Source organism: Rhodamnia argentea, chromosome 7, assembly GCF_020921035.1.
Source record: "Rhodamnia argentea isolate NSW1041297 chromosome 7, ASM2092103v1, whole genome shotgun sequence".
Taxonomy (NCBI): Eukaryota; Viridiplantae; Streptophyta; class Magnoliopsida; order Myrtales; family Myrtaceae; genus Rhodamnia; species Rhodamnia argentea.
In genome coordinates, this window is record NC_063156.1 from 6,344,289 (window position 1) to 6,358,599 (window position 14,311).

Consider the following 14,311-nt stretch of genomic DNA (forward strand, 5'->3'; position numbering starts at 1 on the left):
CCATTGGCAATTTGTCATGTCATTTTGTGACTCAATTTTCGTATTAGCCAATATTACTCTGTTTTATAATACTTGTCAAATGCGAAAATCGGGGTTAAGTAAACATAAGGTAATTGGAGTATAATTGCTGTGCAAAGGATGTTTATTTGTTTTTGAAAATTTACCCTAAAAGGGGAGCAGATTTAGATTGAGGAATCCGCGTTTGTAGAAGCCCACATGCTTTTGCACATGAAAAAAAAAAGAAGTGGCAAGGAATATGTGCCTTTTCCCAGACCAATTCCCTATTTCAACTTTAGTTTTCTTTTGTTTGCTTTATTACTTTTATATTCATTATCTTTGACTAACCTTAACCTAGCAGCTCTTCGCTTGTTGAGCTAAAGTAGGCCAAACCTTTATTACAAGCGCCATAAAAATCTCTGAATGTGAATATACTTGAGAAGATCTTTTGCTTTATAGCTTTTGAAGTGTTTAAGGGTTGCCGTTGAAGATTATATTAATGCGAAGTAATCGTCTCTTTCTCATGTTTTGTGTGACTTTGTTCCTGGAAAAATTGTTCATAAAGTCATAAATCTATTGTACAGCCACCAATTCAATCCTAAACTTATTAATTCTTTCAATTTAGTCATAAATATTTGATAACTTGCAAATTTAGTCCTCAACATTTCAATTGTGCCAATTTATTCTTAAATATTTTGATTAATTTAGTCTTAAAGCTTTTAAAAATTTGTTGATTTAGTCCTTTAGATCATTTCGATTGGAAATCGCCGACATGGCAGTCTTACTTGGCACGACCAGTGCTGACTTATATAATTTTTATATCTTTTTCTTTTTCTTTTATTTTATTTTCTTTATTTTTTCCTTCTTCCTTTGGTTGGTGAGGTCGATTTCATCGGCCTCGGCCGAGGCTCGCCCTTGCTGTATCCGGCGCCTTGCCCGGGCTAGGCTTGCCCTCACCGTCACTAGGTGAGGTCCAACCATCGCTAGATTGGGTGAGGCTCACCCGAGGCCGGTGAGGTCCATCACCGAGGCCTAATGACCGGCCAAAGGAAGAAGGAAAGAAAAAAATTGCAAAAAATTCAGTAAAATTAGAAAATATGTAAAAAAATATTCATGTTGGCGTCGGCCTTTCACAAGCCATGCCACATAAGATGATCATCATTGACTAGTCCGCTACGTCCGCGATTTTCGGCCAATATTGGTCGAAATGACTAAATTGACAAATCGTTATAAGGTTTAGGAATAAATTGACAAATCATCAAAATGTTTAGGACTAAATTGCTAAAGTTGAAAGGTAAGACTATTGGCAAGTTGTCAGCATGTTTCGATAAAAAAAGAAAGAAAGTTTTCAACATGTTTAGAAATAAAATGATAAATTTAAAAAATTTAGAACTGAATTGGCCGCCGTTTGTGACTTTGTGGATAATTTGTTTCTTCGCTCAGAAGTATATACCCAATCCATGTTCTATCAAAGAAGGAGGTAGACAGCTAGAAGGAGGGTGATAGGAGGGAGAAAGTGTGCCGTTTGCGTATTTGATCGGCTCAAGGAAAGATTTTGAGATTTCTACGACTCAAAATCTGAGAAGTTGGTTTTCTATCATACATAGATGCCCAGATGAATGAACTAAGAAAAGAGGCAATTTAACATATTTGGGTTTCGTTTGTTGCGATTTCTGAAAAGTCAAAAGCTATCATTTATTGCTTTACCGCTAAGATTTAAACGTACGTGAATTTAAGAACAAATTATGGAAATATTATATGCAGATTACATGTAAATATTTATATAAATAATAATCTTTTAGCACATGTAGCATTAACTTCTCCCTCTTTCCTCCAAGAGTCCTCTCTTTGCTGCCAGGGTCACCTACAATTGTTGAGCAAGGAGATCACATAGAGAAAAAGTGAAGAAACTAAGGGTGCGTGTTTTATGGAAAACTTAATATTAAAGAAATATTTTCTGAAAAATAATCGTGTTTATCGCTTATAAAAATGAATGAATGAAATATATTTTCATCTCCCATAAAAATAGTTATTCATAAATCGTTGTCGATAATGAAATATTTTCCGTTGACTAATTTTTTTAAGCAATATAACCAATTATTTTTTGGAAAATATTTTCCAAATCTTGAATTTTTCATGAAATGAACACATCCTAAAAAAAATTAACCATAAATAAGAAAAGGAAACTTTCTTATTCTATTTTCCGTTTGTGCCAAGTTTAAGGAAACTACATTTTCTTTTTGTCCAAAGGAAAAAATCAACTAGTTGGTGAGCAATGAAAACATAAGGGGAAAGTTATCCAAAAAGTCCTAACCTATTTTACGGTGATCAATTCAATCCTAAGCCTTTAATTTGAGTCAATTTAGTCTTAAACCTTTTGAAGTTTTGCCAATTTAGTCCAAAACCTTTAAATTGTGCTAGTTTAGTCCTAAGCCTTTTGAATATTTGGCAATTTAATTCTAAATCTTTTGACAATTTATCAATAAAGTCCTTTCAAACAATTTATTAAATTAGAAGTTTATGACTACATTGACAAATCTTCAATATGTTTAGGACGATGTTGGCACTATTGGATGGTGTAGGACTAAATTAGCAAATCTTTAAAAGGTCTAGGACTGAATAAGCACAATTGATAGTTTAATGACAAAATTAATAAATCGTCAAAAGGTTTAAAAATTTTTGGACAATTATCCCAAAACATAAGTGGCAATTTTTCGATAAATTTTGAAGGAGATCAATCTCGTTTTCAATTTCTTCTAATCTCAAGCCAATGTTTGTGAGTGTGGATATCCTAATGGACTATTTGTTCCACGAAAAAGGAACTTGTTCCAAATATAGTTTCGAGAGAAGTTATTTTCAAGAAATGTGGTATGATATTTATTGGATTTAGTTTTCATTTCCAAATAATAATATAGAAGCCAAGTTTCTGATATTTGTGGTCAAAATGCACCTTTGAGCAAAGGGTGATCCAGTCTTAGGACCTACAGGTGCCAACGTCTCGGGGTCGATTGCTAGGACTTGGGTTGTCGCAATTGGGGACCCTTGTTTGGGCCGCTGGGAATCGGGTCCGAACGGTTAGGTTGCCGAGTCCGTTAGTAAGGTTCCCGATTGGGGCACCGGGGACTTGATTCCGGTCCATTGAGAACCTAAGTCCGAGTGTCGATGACATGCCTCCTAGCATCGCCCAATGGGGACCTTGCTAAGGCGGCCACGGATTCTAGGGGCAGGTGCTAAGGAATCGAGTTGGGGTCACGTGGGGTCTCGGTTCGGACAGTCAAGGACCTAGATAGGTTTGCGAGGCTTTGCGCCAACAACTTAGGTTTGCTAGCCAGGAATCCAAGTTATGGTGCTTGCATCGTCTGGGCCAATCACCGGTGTCCAAGGTTTGGGTGCCAGGAGGTCGCATACCAAGCCACTAGGGCTTTGGGTCCAGGTTCGTCGGGGCCTCAATTCTGACTCTTGGGGACTCGGATTGGGGTGGCAAGGGTCTTGAGGGGGAGCGCAGTGTCCCAGGTTGGGGCACCCGAGTCTCGGGTCCGGCCATCGGATCCTTAGATAGGGTATCTTGTTATCTTCTTTAATCTTATGCTTAACATACGTACAGTTGCATTCGACATTCCTTCATGGCGAATAGTTTCATACTCCGAATGATGAGACTAAAGTAGTCGTGCGTCAGTTAGTGAAAGAAGATTGAATTGAATTCCACGTAGTTTTTTTCTCCATTGACTAGAGCACTAGTCCTCACAAGGCATCCTTCTTTTCCCTCACACTGTAAAAGGCTCTGGTCAAGCGGACAATAACACCAATCATAGAGGAAGTTGTAGTTTAAATAGTGCCTGTTTTTCATTAGATGATCGAGACGGCAACACTAAGAAAAGAGGCAATTTAACCACACACAAAAAAAAAAACGCAGATTTCCGAAATTCAAGTGAAAATTGTCAACCATGCAAATTTATCCTATTAAAGAAAGGTGCCCAAATTGCTTGTCTTTTGCTTTAATTTCCTTCCTTTTCAATGAAAGTATTTCTTCTTGGCAATCAATTTGCAAATCATGAACACATGTTCAGATTTTGATTCGTATCTTATCTACGTACCAACTATCGGTTGGGTACTCCATGAATGTAGAATTATTAGCTTAAGCTGGATTTTCTCGATGATTTGATTAGTGATGATTGGGTAAAATAATGAACTTATTTTTTAAGAAACTAATTTCCTCTTTTTTTTTCTTGATCTTTCATTGGACATTACTTTGTACCAAATTTGTAGCTAGGCTGATGTGAGCACCATCTCTCTAGGATATGGAATAGACCACCACTACATGAAGATCAATCAACAATTCATACAATTTCCTTACAAAAAAGATTAGAGATTATCTTTTAGGCTTGAAAGCAACGTTAAAAGCACCCAACTCTCTCTTTTTCCTTGTACGTGCAAAGAATGGTCCCTACCTCCTTTCATAAAAGTATGCTATTAACCCTAGAGAAAAAGCAAAGACACATAGCAAAACCCTAAAACAAGGCTTATCATATATAAGCACTAAAGCTCCACTAAAGAAATTCAATAAAAGAGCTAAAGAAAACCTATTATTCTGTAAGATCAAGACTTGCACGGTTGGTGATTGTCTATCCTCTCTCAAATGATTGATTTCTTGGCACTATAGATAGGAAGAATTAGCAAGAGACAAATTTGTGTTCAAAGGCCCTATGAGAAAAAAAAAATTGGGGTTTTGAAACAAAAGAACATTTAAGGGCCATACATTCCCCACCATTGATGTAAAGGTGAAAAAGGCCAATTTGTAGCCAGACCAAATTGCACACACAAAAGATGTTATGATATGCAATAAAAAAAGTGAACTTTGTCTTCTTAGTGCCCAATTAGGTGGGTCTCAAAGGACATTGTTGCAAGGCAACGAGCTAGAGAAAGATATTTATGATCACTAGAGAAGTCTTTCTTAATTATGTGATGATTGCTTCCTTTTGATTCTTCTATAGATCTATTTCTTTGATTCTTGATTTGGATGTGAGATTGAACGGTAAACCCGCACGTTGATTTGAAATATCTATTAAGAAAGATGCATGATCTTCGAAAAAGATTGTGAAAAAGTTTCATCATTGGGGGTGTAGCTATGGGGGCAAGTCATGGAGTTCCTTCATGCGTCTAGCCTTTTGCATGAATTGAATGTAAGACAAAATGCTCTATTGCACGTTTAAACAAGCCAGTTGCAATGAGTAATTTATTTATGGCCAAATTGCAGAGAAAAGCCCAATCACTAACCAATTTTCAATTTTTCCCCATCATCATAAAAAAAATTACGAATATCTGATTTTTTATTTTCTTTACAAATCTATCCGATTGCTAATCTTTTGTCCGAAAACTGATATGGTACTTGCGTGTTGCCAACATGGGTCTATTTTCATAAGTGAAATGTTTTCCTACTAGTAGACGGTACAATCTCAACCGTAAACCCACACACTATTACCGCGTGTGTTGCAAAATGGACTCATTGATTGGGAGATCGTGTTACCGGAAAAACTAACAATACTGTCAGATCGTTAGGTTAGCAGCTTCCTTTTTATAACTAGCCAACCAAACACTTCAAAATGCTTTACAAGAAGAAAAGAAGAATACCAAACAGTTATGAAACAAGAAGATAGAGGTTCGATCCTTTTTTTTTCTTTTTTTGGGTGTTTGGCTTTTATATATATTTAAATGGAAATACTTCCCTAATAGTATCGTCAAGAACGGTACAATATCAACCATAGACCAATACACCATTACCACATGTTTGCATAAAACACTCATTGATTGAGAGATCGTGTGGTCAGAAATAACGATCAATCTTGTTAAACCGTCAAGCTAGCAGTTTCCATATTTAAATACGCCATATCATTTGATTGATAAAGCTCATTTACTCTATGTGGCTTCAAACTTTTGGTTTACCTAGAGCAGGATATACATACATACATACATACATACATACATTCATACATACATACATACATACATACATACATACATACATACATACATTTGCTTGAATTGGAAATTTTTGAACAATCAATGCATTAAGGATCTTCCTTCATGATATTGTTATTCAAGCCGAGTATTTTCTTTAGCGCAATAACAGAGGATAATGAAAAATGAAAAACCTTTTTTCCTCATGTATGTGAAATTCGACGTGGACCTTGAAGGGGAGTGAGTAAGAAGGGTAATGATGCCCGCCTTCCATGAGAATGTTGTATGGCTACTTTAGGGTCGAAATCAAATGGGGTCGGGTTTTTCCTAATGCAATGTTTTCGAAGCCCAACCGTTCAATCTATGGATTGGACCGTCTTCTCCTAGTAAGCTCGTGATTAAGTCTTTTTCCAACACATGTGGCACACACTATATAAGTGCTTCTCAAAATTAGACCCATCTTATCCTCATTTGGTTCAATGTGGAAAGGGATTCTTCAAGAAATGGGATTCCGATTCCTAGATTTTCCATTTTTAGAGAGCAATGAAAATGTGGAATTGGATCCATTCTTCAATAACCGCAAAATTGGATCACCTAACAATAGTTAGTTTCCAACCCTTAGCCGGCCCTAATTTTTTTTCCTCTCCTTCTCTCCTTTCTCTCTCTTATTCACGGACTTTCTTCTCCAACCTCCATGGAGGGGAGGGTTTGAGCTAGATCTCTTCCTCCCCTCCCCCTTTGCTTAGGTTACTCTGATTTTCTATTTCATTTTTTGCTTTCCTCCCGCTTGGGAACTTTTCTCTTCCTATTTAGTGTAGATCTGGAAGCTTTTCTCTCCCATTTTTGAGGAGATTTCTACCGAACCTAGTTTAGGTTTGGGGTTTTCTGCATGTATATTTTTAGGGTTTCGCTCTCCTCAAATTTTTTTGGTGAATAAGTCAAGTTTTGAAAGAGATCAAAAGAGTTTCGTGAAGGTCTCTCTCTCCCAAATATCAAATCTATGCTCATTCAACCTTTTTACTTTACTTGGTGATGGTGTTGGGGATGCCAAACATAGGAGCACACCGCCGAAAGGTAAAGCCGTAACATCAAATGGAGTTTTCAATGTGTGATCATTACTGGAGACGGATTCGGTGATCGACCATCGATTAGGACATGAAAAGGTCATAGAGGTGCTCTTTGAGCGAGTGGCCCATAACCTTATTTTCATGATTTCTCTTGTTATCTGAAACTTGTTTGTCTGGGATTTGTTTTGGTTTCCAATTGAACTGAGATGTTTCTCTTGTATCCAAGGAAGTGAATGAAATAAAATAAAATGTTATTTTAACAAAAAAAAAATAGTATCCCGATTCCAATTTCACATTTCTGCCACAAGAAAACTATAAAAAAAAAAAACCCAACTCCATCAATTATCATCGCCGCTGCTTGTCTTCAGTGGCCACTTGCTATCAATGGTGATTGCCACCATCGGTAAGATTGTGTCCTAGAATGCCTAGTTTTTATGCTATCCAAACAATTGGAAATGAAATGTATTTGAGTTAGTGATATTTATAATCCATCTGAGTAAAAGAACAAAGGTACTTGATTGTTGATGTCAACATTCAATTATTGAGATGATTTTTTTTTTCTAAAAACTGACATTACAAATTGTTACACTTCATAAGAAAATAATTACAACAATGAAAAATAATGAATGAAAAGATCATTGTATTACGAGAGTTGAAATTAATTATCTCCAATAGTCCACTTGTGATTTCGATTGACATCTCCAAGTTCTTCTCTCTTATTGATAAATTAATTCCTTTTCTCCACTTGAAAGTGGGAAAGGGACAATACCAAATTCCCAATTTGCGACAGAAGTTTTCAAATGGTGAGCAATTTGATGCATAGACGGAACATACTTAGTCACAAGTGCTTTAAGAGCAACTTGTTCTCACACATAATGATAATCCAAATGGATATGTTTAGTTATTGTACGTAACACGGGATTAATCGGCATATAAAGTACATTGATATTATTACAAAATAGTATTGGTGAACTTGAGAGATGAATACCCAATTCACTCAAAATGAATGATATCGAAGTAATTTTTGCAGTTGCACGATATTCTGTTTTGATACTAAATCTTTCAACTGCTCTTTTTTTCTTAATAGTCCATGATATACAATTAATACCTAAGAAATTATAAAATGCGGTAGTTAATCATCAAGTCAAGTGGCAACGGGCAACCTACCCCATCCACAACACAAAGGGCATACAAATCCAAAGTTAACTTGGACAAGATTTTCATGCCTCGATTTGTTGTGCTGCCGACATAATTTAAGATGCACTTCACGATTTGAAATGACTCATAGTAGGTTGATGCATGAATTGACAAATAAAATTGACTTGCATATTGAAAAGCTCCGATGATACTTCAATATAGCGAAGAATTGAAAATAGTTTTGCATCTATACTAGAATGAGAGCTAGTGGCCAATAGGTGTGGAAACCGGCTTGTAGCTCTCGATTTGTGCATGTTTAAGAATTGACAAAGTATGCTGATGTTGACACACATAGATACCACTAGAGAATATCCTAACCTTCACATCTAGGACATAGTGTAATGGCTCACATCATTCATTGCGAATTCATCGGTCAATGTGGAAACGAATTCATCAAGCAATTTTGGATCATCACCGGTGACAATTAGGTCATCTACGTATAAAAGTAGAGCTAGAATGTCATGATCTAATTTTCAACAAGGATTCGCATATGCTGCGAAAGAAGCCATGCTTTTGGTGCTTGCTTAAGGCCATGCAAAACTCTCTATGGTTTGCAATCATAAGACGGGTGGCTAATAGTCGACCACTTCCATCTAGAGATTTCATTCCGCAACAGTTCTCCATCTTATTATTTTGTGACCTTAGTTATAGGAATTACCGGGACTAATGCTCTAGAGTGCTCTTTTGGGAAAAGAGAACTCCTACGTATAACCTATCTCTTCGGTGCCCCTAGAAGGATTCGGCATTACTTTGTGATCTTGCTTTGTTGATAGTTTATTGCGCGAGTGTGCGTAATTATCTTGTGACTTGTTTAATATTTATGATTTTGGAGGGCAGCACTTCTAAAACGCTATATGTGATATATATTCATCTCAAGGCTCATCAGTAACGAAAAATGACATAGCTCCATTTTCTTCTATACGATATGCGCATTATTCAGGAGCTTTACACATTATTTAAAGTAGACCGACCTAAAGCTCGAGCTCATGAACATTACTTAGACTGGACTTTCTATATGATATAGATAGATAGATAGATAGATACAGATTGCCATATTCTCCACTAATTAATAATTTTTTCTCTGGCTATTTTCAAGCTCCTGTAGCCCCGATTACTCGTTGGTTGAACGATTGTATTCGCCTCTCCCTCATGGTAATTTCGAACTCGAGACAGATCTAACAAGTTCTAATTGGCATGCGGAGTAATAATCTCTCTTCTTCTTCTTCTTCTTCTTTTAAACATAATTAAGGAAACTTTCTTAGGATTATATGACAAGTGCAGGTGCATTTTAGATGGATTATGTTGCCTAGATCATAGTAAGACTCCAACCATGTCCTGACCGCCATGGCCCATGACTCAACAGCCCAGAATCAATTTTGACGGGCTTGGACAGGGGCTTATAGTTATAAGGTCCAGACCGATCTGGTTGGGCCCTAGGCAAGCCCACACAGTTGTTTTCCTGATGGGCCTTGGCAATTTCCGGTTCTTGGTCGGGTTAAAGAGAAGCCGGTGTTCGGGCTCCCCCTTCTCTCTCCCCACTGTTGCAGCGACTGCGAATTTGAAGTCCCCTCGGAAAATTCCAACCGGTTCGAAGCGATTTTCGCCGGAAATGGACACAAAATCTCTGGCTAGATCGAAGAGAGCTCACTCTCTGCACCACAGCAAGAAGCACCACCCCAGTCCGAAACCTAAAGCCCCGTCGGGAACTTCGAGCCACTTGGCGAGCGCGAACAATGCTTCGGGAAAGCAAGTTCCCGAGAAAGCTCCGTCACGGCAGAAACCGAAGCTGCCTTCGAATTGGGACCGCTACGAGGAAGGAGAAACCGATTCGGGCCTCGCGGAGAGCAGTGAGGTTCGGGTTTCTGATGTTCCGGCGCCGAAGAGTAAAGGGGCGGATTACCGGCACTTAATTGCTGAGGCTCAATCTCAATCTCAGTCTGTATCGGATGACCCTTGTCCGGATAGTTTTGTTTCCTTGGGTGATGTTCTTCCCGGTAAATTTCCATGCTTGATTTTCGGTTTCGCATTTATTCGTTTCTGCATTTGATTTGGCTCTGTGTTAACTCGGAGTTGGAAGTTGATCCGGATTGTTGCTTGCTACCTGCGTCAGGACGAACTACTTAATTTGATGTCTTTATCGATTTTTGTTAGTTGTTGGAAGGAGTTGGTACTATTTTGTATACAGGAGGGCTGGCGTGAGAAAACTGTAGTCATTTTATTGGTAGGTGGACGATTCTATGAATGATTTGCATTATTTGTTGCATTTTAGGGAAAGATTACCGATTTATAACATTCCGGGGAGGCTGGTTTTGTTGCTAGTCGCATAGATACTTCTTCCATGGCCGTTGTCGAAATTTTGGCTTATGTTTCAATGTGTAACTTTCTGTTGGCTTTTGGCAGAATTTTTTGGAGGAGGAGCAAGTAATTTGCTTTCGGTTAGGGGAGAGGCGGTCTTGTCATGGGCCAATGAGGATAGCTTCGTTGTAGATGATAAGGCAACTTCAGGTCATGAGGTACATGACCTTATTCACTTTTGGCATTTACTTCGTATGACTGGTTCTTTCTTTGAGGATTCTAGTTGCATTGCACGCGGCTCTGTCGTTGCTAAAAGAATTTGTTAGTTCAAAACGAGTTGTATGGGGAAGGATGGCTCTGTTTATTACTTTATTGGGTTCATGTAGATTAAAGTGATTTTCTATCTCAAGTTCTCAACCCCCTATAATTTATGAGATATACGTGGTCATTGTGTGAGTTGAGCCGCCTCACTCTTCACAAGTACACATATTCGTGATATTGTGTGTTAGGATTATTGTGATTGCTTTTTCATAGAAGTGGACAAATTGGATCTTATTGTTGCCTAACTATTGGTCTCTATCAAAGTGCAAAGTGATTGCTTTAAAGATGTATCACCAAACATTTTAAGAGAGAGAGAGAGAGAGAGAGAGAGAGAGAGAGAGGACGGGCAATAATTTTGTGTGATGCAAGCTGACTTTTCTGGAGCTAGAATAGATTTCTGTCTAAGTTGTCGTAGGCTGGATTTCGTTATCATCATTATATTTTGGGGAGGCATTTTTTAAGCTTTTAGCTTTTGTAAAATGAGATAACCTGATGTTTCATCTACTTCTATGTGCAAAACTTAATGCTTAGTCTTTTAATGCGAGCTGATATATTTGGAGCTAGAATACATTTCTGTCTAAATTTATCTAAGGCTCGATTTTGTTGTAATCATGATATTTTGGGGAGGCATTTTTCAAGCTTTTAACTTCTGTAAAATGACATAAGCTGATGTTTCGTCTAACTTAACGTGTTGTCTTCAATTTTAGTTTTTCAGTGTGATATGTCATCTACAAACCTCCACTCCATTTCGTTGAATTCTTATGGCTTCATGCCAGCCACTCTCATTTTTCTTGTTACATTTGAAGAATGTGATCTACCTCATTTCTGTCAAATGGCCTCCACTTAGCTTGTTGCTTCCACTGTATGATGTATTATTCAGGTGCCATTTCTTTCCCTGAACTTGAACGCACTTGCAGAACAACTGGCAAAGTTGGACTTAGCTAAACTTCTCTTCATTGAGCCGGATCTGTTACCACCTGAAATGGTACATCTCCTTTCCCAACTAATTTATCTGCAGAAGTTATATAAGAATTTATTTGTATTGAATGGTGAGTGTCACGTGGCAAAGTATTTGGGTATAAATGTTCTGTGTATTTTAGCCATTCCATATTGGCAAAGAAAAATTGGGTTATCTTTTAATATGGTCAGAAGATTGAATTTCTATGGAAAGAACTTGATGGATGATTTAAAAGTCACTGTAAGGCTTCTTTTGTGACAATGGTTTCGTTGAGGAGTGAGATTTTGATGGTGATGTGTTGTCTGTATAGTCACCACAAGTAATCTTCTTCCCGCAGAAAGAAGGTTTACTGGAGAATTATTGATACGCTTGACACTGGGCTTCTAACTATTTTTAAGATATGAATGACTCATGCAAATTTAAGGCATGCCTCAGCCTCTGATGTCCATGCATGTACCTTTGAGAGTTTCTGCCCACATGTGCTTGGTGGCAAAAAGTACCGTCTCTGTGTGGGAATTATTTAGGAAAAATCTACCTGCTGTATGATATGGTGCCTTTTTATTGTCAATCTAAATTATTAAGACAGGACGATTATCTTGTCCAGCTCTTTGATCTTATCTTGCTTTCTGAAAGTTGACATTGGTTCATTTAGCGCAAAAGTCTTATGGTAGTCATAAATGAATTTGCCTGTCTAGGATCAGCTAAATGTTGATCACTTTTTCCCCTAAGAAGCATATGTTGGCACCTTGAGTGACAGATATTAAATACTTGCTAATATCAACTCTTTCACTGATTGCAAGTTTTGCTCTACTGTGTCTCGAAGTAAAATTGATTTCTTGTGATTGATATAACAGCATACAGGGCCGTATATCGCGAGCAGTGAAAAACCCTCTGACCAGATGCAAACACACAAAGCTGAAGCAGCTAAGAGTCAGTTAGATGCACTAGCTCTTGATGATTTTGCTAGGGAAGAGAGAAAAGAAGAGGAATCTAAAAAATCTGGAACTGGAAGAAGTAAATCGGATTCACTATTCAACCTTCCGGATGATAATATTTCTGTCGATACAAGCCAAGTTTCTAGCTTAGGACAAGCCACAGTTCCAGAGTATGCAGATCAGTCAATCAAGATATCTGATATAGACCCAGAGAAGGGAAACTCCACATTTGAGGCAGGAGCTTCAGAAGCTGAGCTCGACGCACTTCTCAACTCTTTTAGTGACAAGTTGACTGAGCCATCTGGTTTTGGCTTCACTAAGTCCACCCCTGCTTTCCAAGAAATGTCTATGCCACAGGCCTCTGGGCGAGGCTTTATTTCCTCTGCAGCTACATCTGTGCCCGATTCTGCTAGGATCAATGTTCTTCTCGATGATTTACTCGAAGAAACCTCGAACTTTGCCCAACAAAACAATCAAGACAATGTACCGCTAACCCAGCAGGTAAATACTGTTGCACATGGTGCTCAGTCTCCTCCTCCTATTGTCACTAGATCAAAAGAATTGGACGATTTTGACTCATGGTTAGACACCATTTAGCTGTTGTTTACCCTGAAGAGTTCAATTGTATGTACTATAATCCTCTCAATTGTTATACAAGGATGATCATCCTTCTCTTTTCAAGCAAATACTTCTAGTGCACAGTTGGGAGTCTGGGCACTCATCTTCATTTTGGGGCAGCATCTTAGCCGAGTCTTAAGAATGAAGACTGACAAGATGATTGATTGGGGCGTCAGTTTTGCTTAGTTTGTTTGACAATTCGGGTTTCTTTCTTGTCTACCGGCACCAAGACTTTTCGGACAGCTCGTGTCTAAGCAAGTTGGTAAAGTTCGTGGCGGGACAGCTTCCTGAATGGTGATGATTCGTCCAATACTTCTTACCTTTCGGACTGGTTGAGCCATCCAGCTCTATCATGAAAGCCCCATGCAAAGCAGAATCTGAGTTCTGGGGTAAAGGTAAAAATGACAGTACAGGGTCATGGGAATGAAGCATGGATTAATAGATTCTCTGATTCTTCCCATGGGCGATCCACTCGAGTTTGATGCTCGAACTCTAGTTCTAGCCGACTCGAAATCGTGGTGTCATCTTTAGACAAATCCTCCTCGAGCTCAACTTCGTAGCACGACGTACCGCAATCTTTCCCCAGTCGCAAGGGCATCTAAGATTTCGGGATCGACCTGGTCGGCCTGTGTAGGCAAACATGGTATGCCTTCTTGTAGCACGGGCATACGCACATGAGGGACAAGACAGGACAGGACAGGACAGGACAGCACGGTGCACCATCGACTGTACTGGCTAGAAAAAGAAAAACATTCGTCATAGCAGCCTTCCAACATGAATCATGGTCTCTACAGACACGTACTCGTAGTCCTAACTTCACTTAATGTTCTTGAGGATGATGTCCGAATTCTCTTTTCCTCCACGTCGAGGCGAATTTAGTGCCGTCAAGTCTTACGATTTTTTCTTTCGTTCGTCTATGCAAAAGATGATCGAATTGTTGGGTGGGACAATTCATGTTGTAACCGAGC

At 38.4% G+C, this 14,311-nt stretch overlaps 2 protein-coding genes across 2 annotated transcripts in view; both read left to right on the forward strand.

The window, feature by feature from the left end:
- The window catches only part of LOC115746805, a 959,385-nt gene that overhangs the window by 125,853 nt on the left and 819,221 nt on the right, over window positions 1–14,311 (forward strand). The window lies entirely within an intron of this gene.
- LOC115754515 (protein ECERIFERUM 16) lies at window positions 9,741–13,526 on the forward strand. Its single transcript, XM_030693547.2, has 4 exons — window positions 9,741–10,210; window positions 10,617–10,729; window positions 11,713–11,817; window positions 12,645–13,526. Exons 1-4 carry the CDS (start codon window positions 9,826–9,828, stop codon window positions 13,320–13,322), a joined length of 1,281 nt encoding a protein of 426 aa, XP_030549407.1. The 5' UTR covers window positions 9,741–9,825; the 3' UTR covers window positions 13,323–13,526.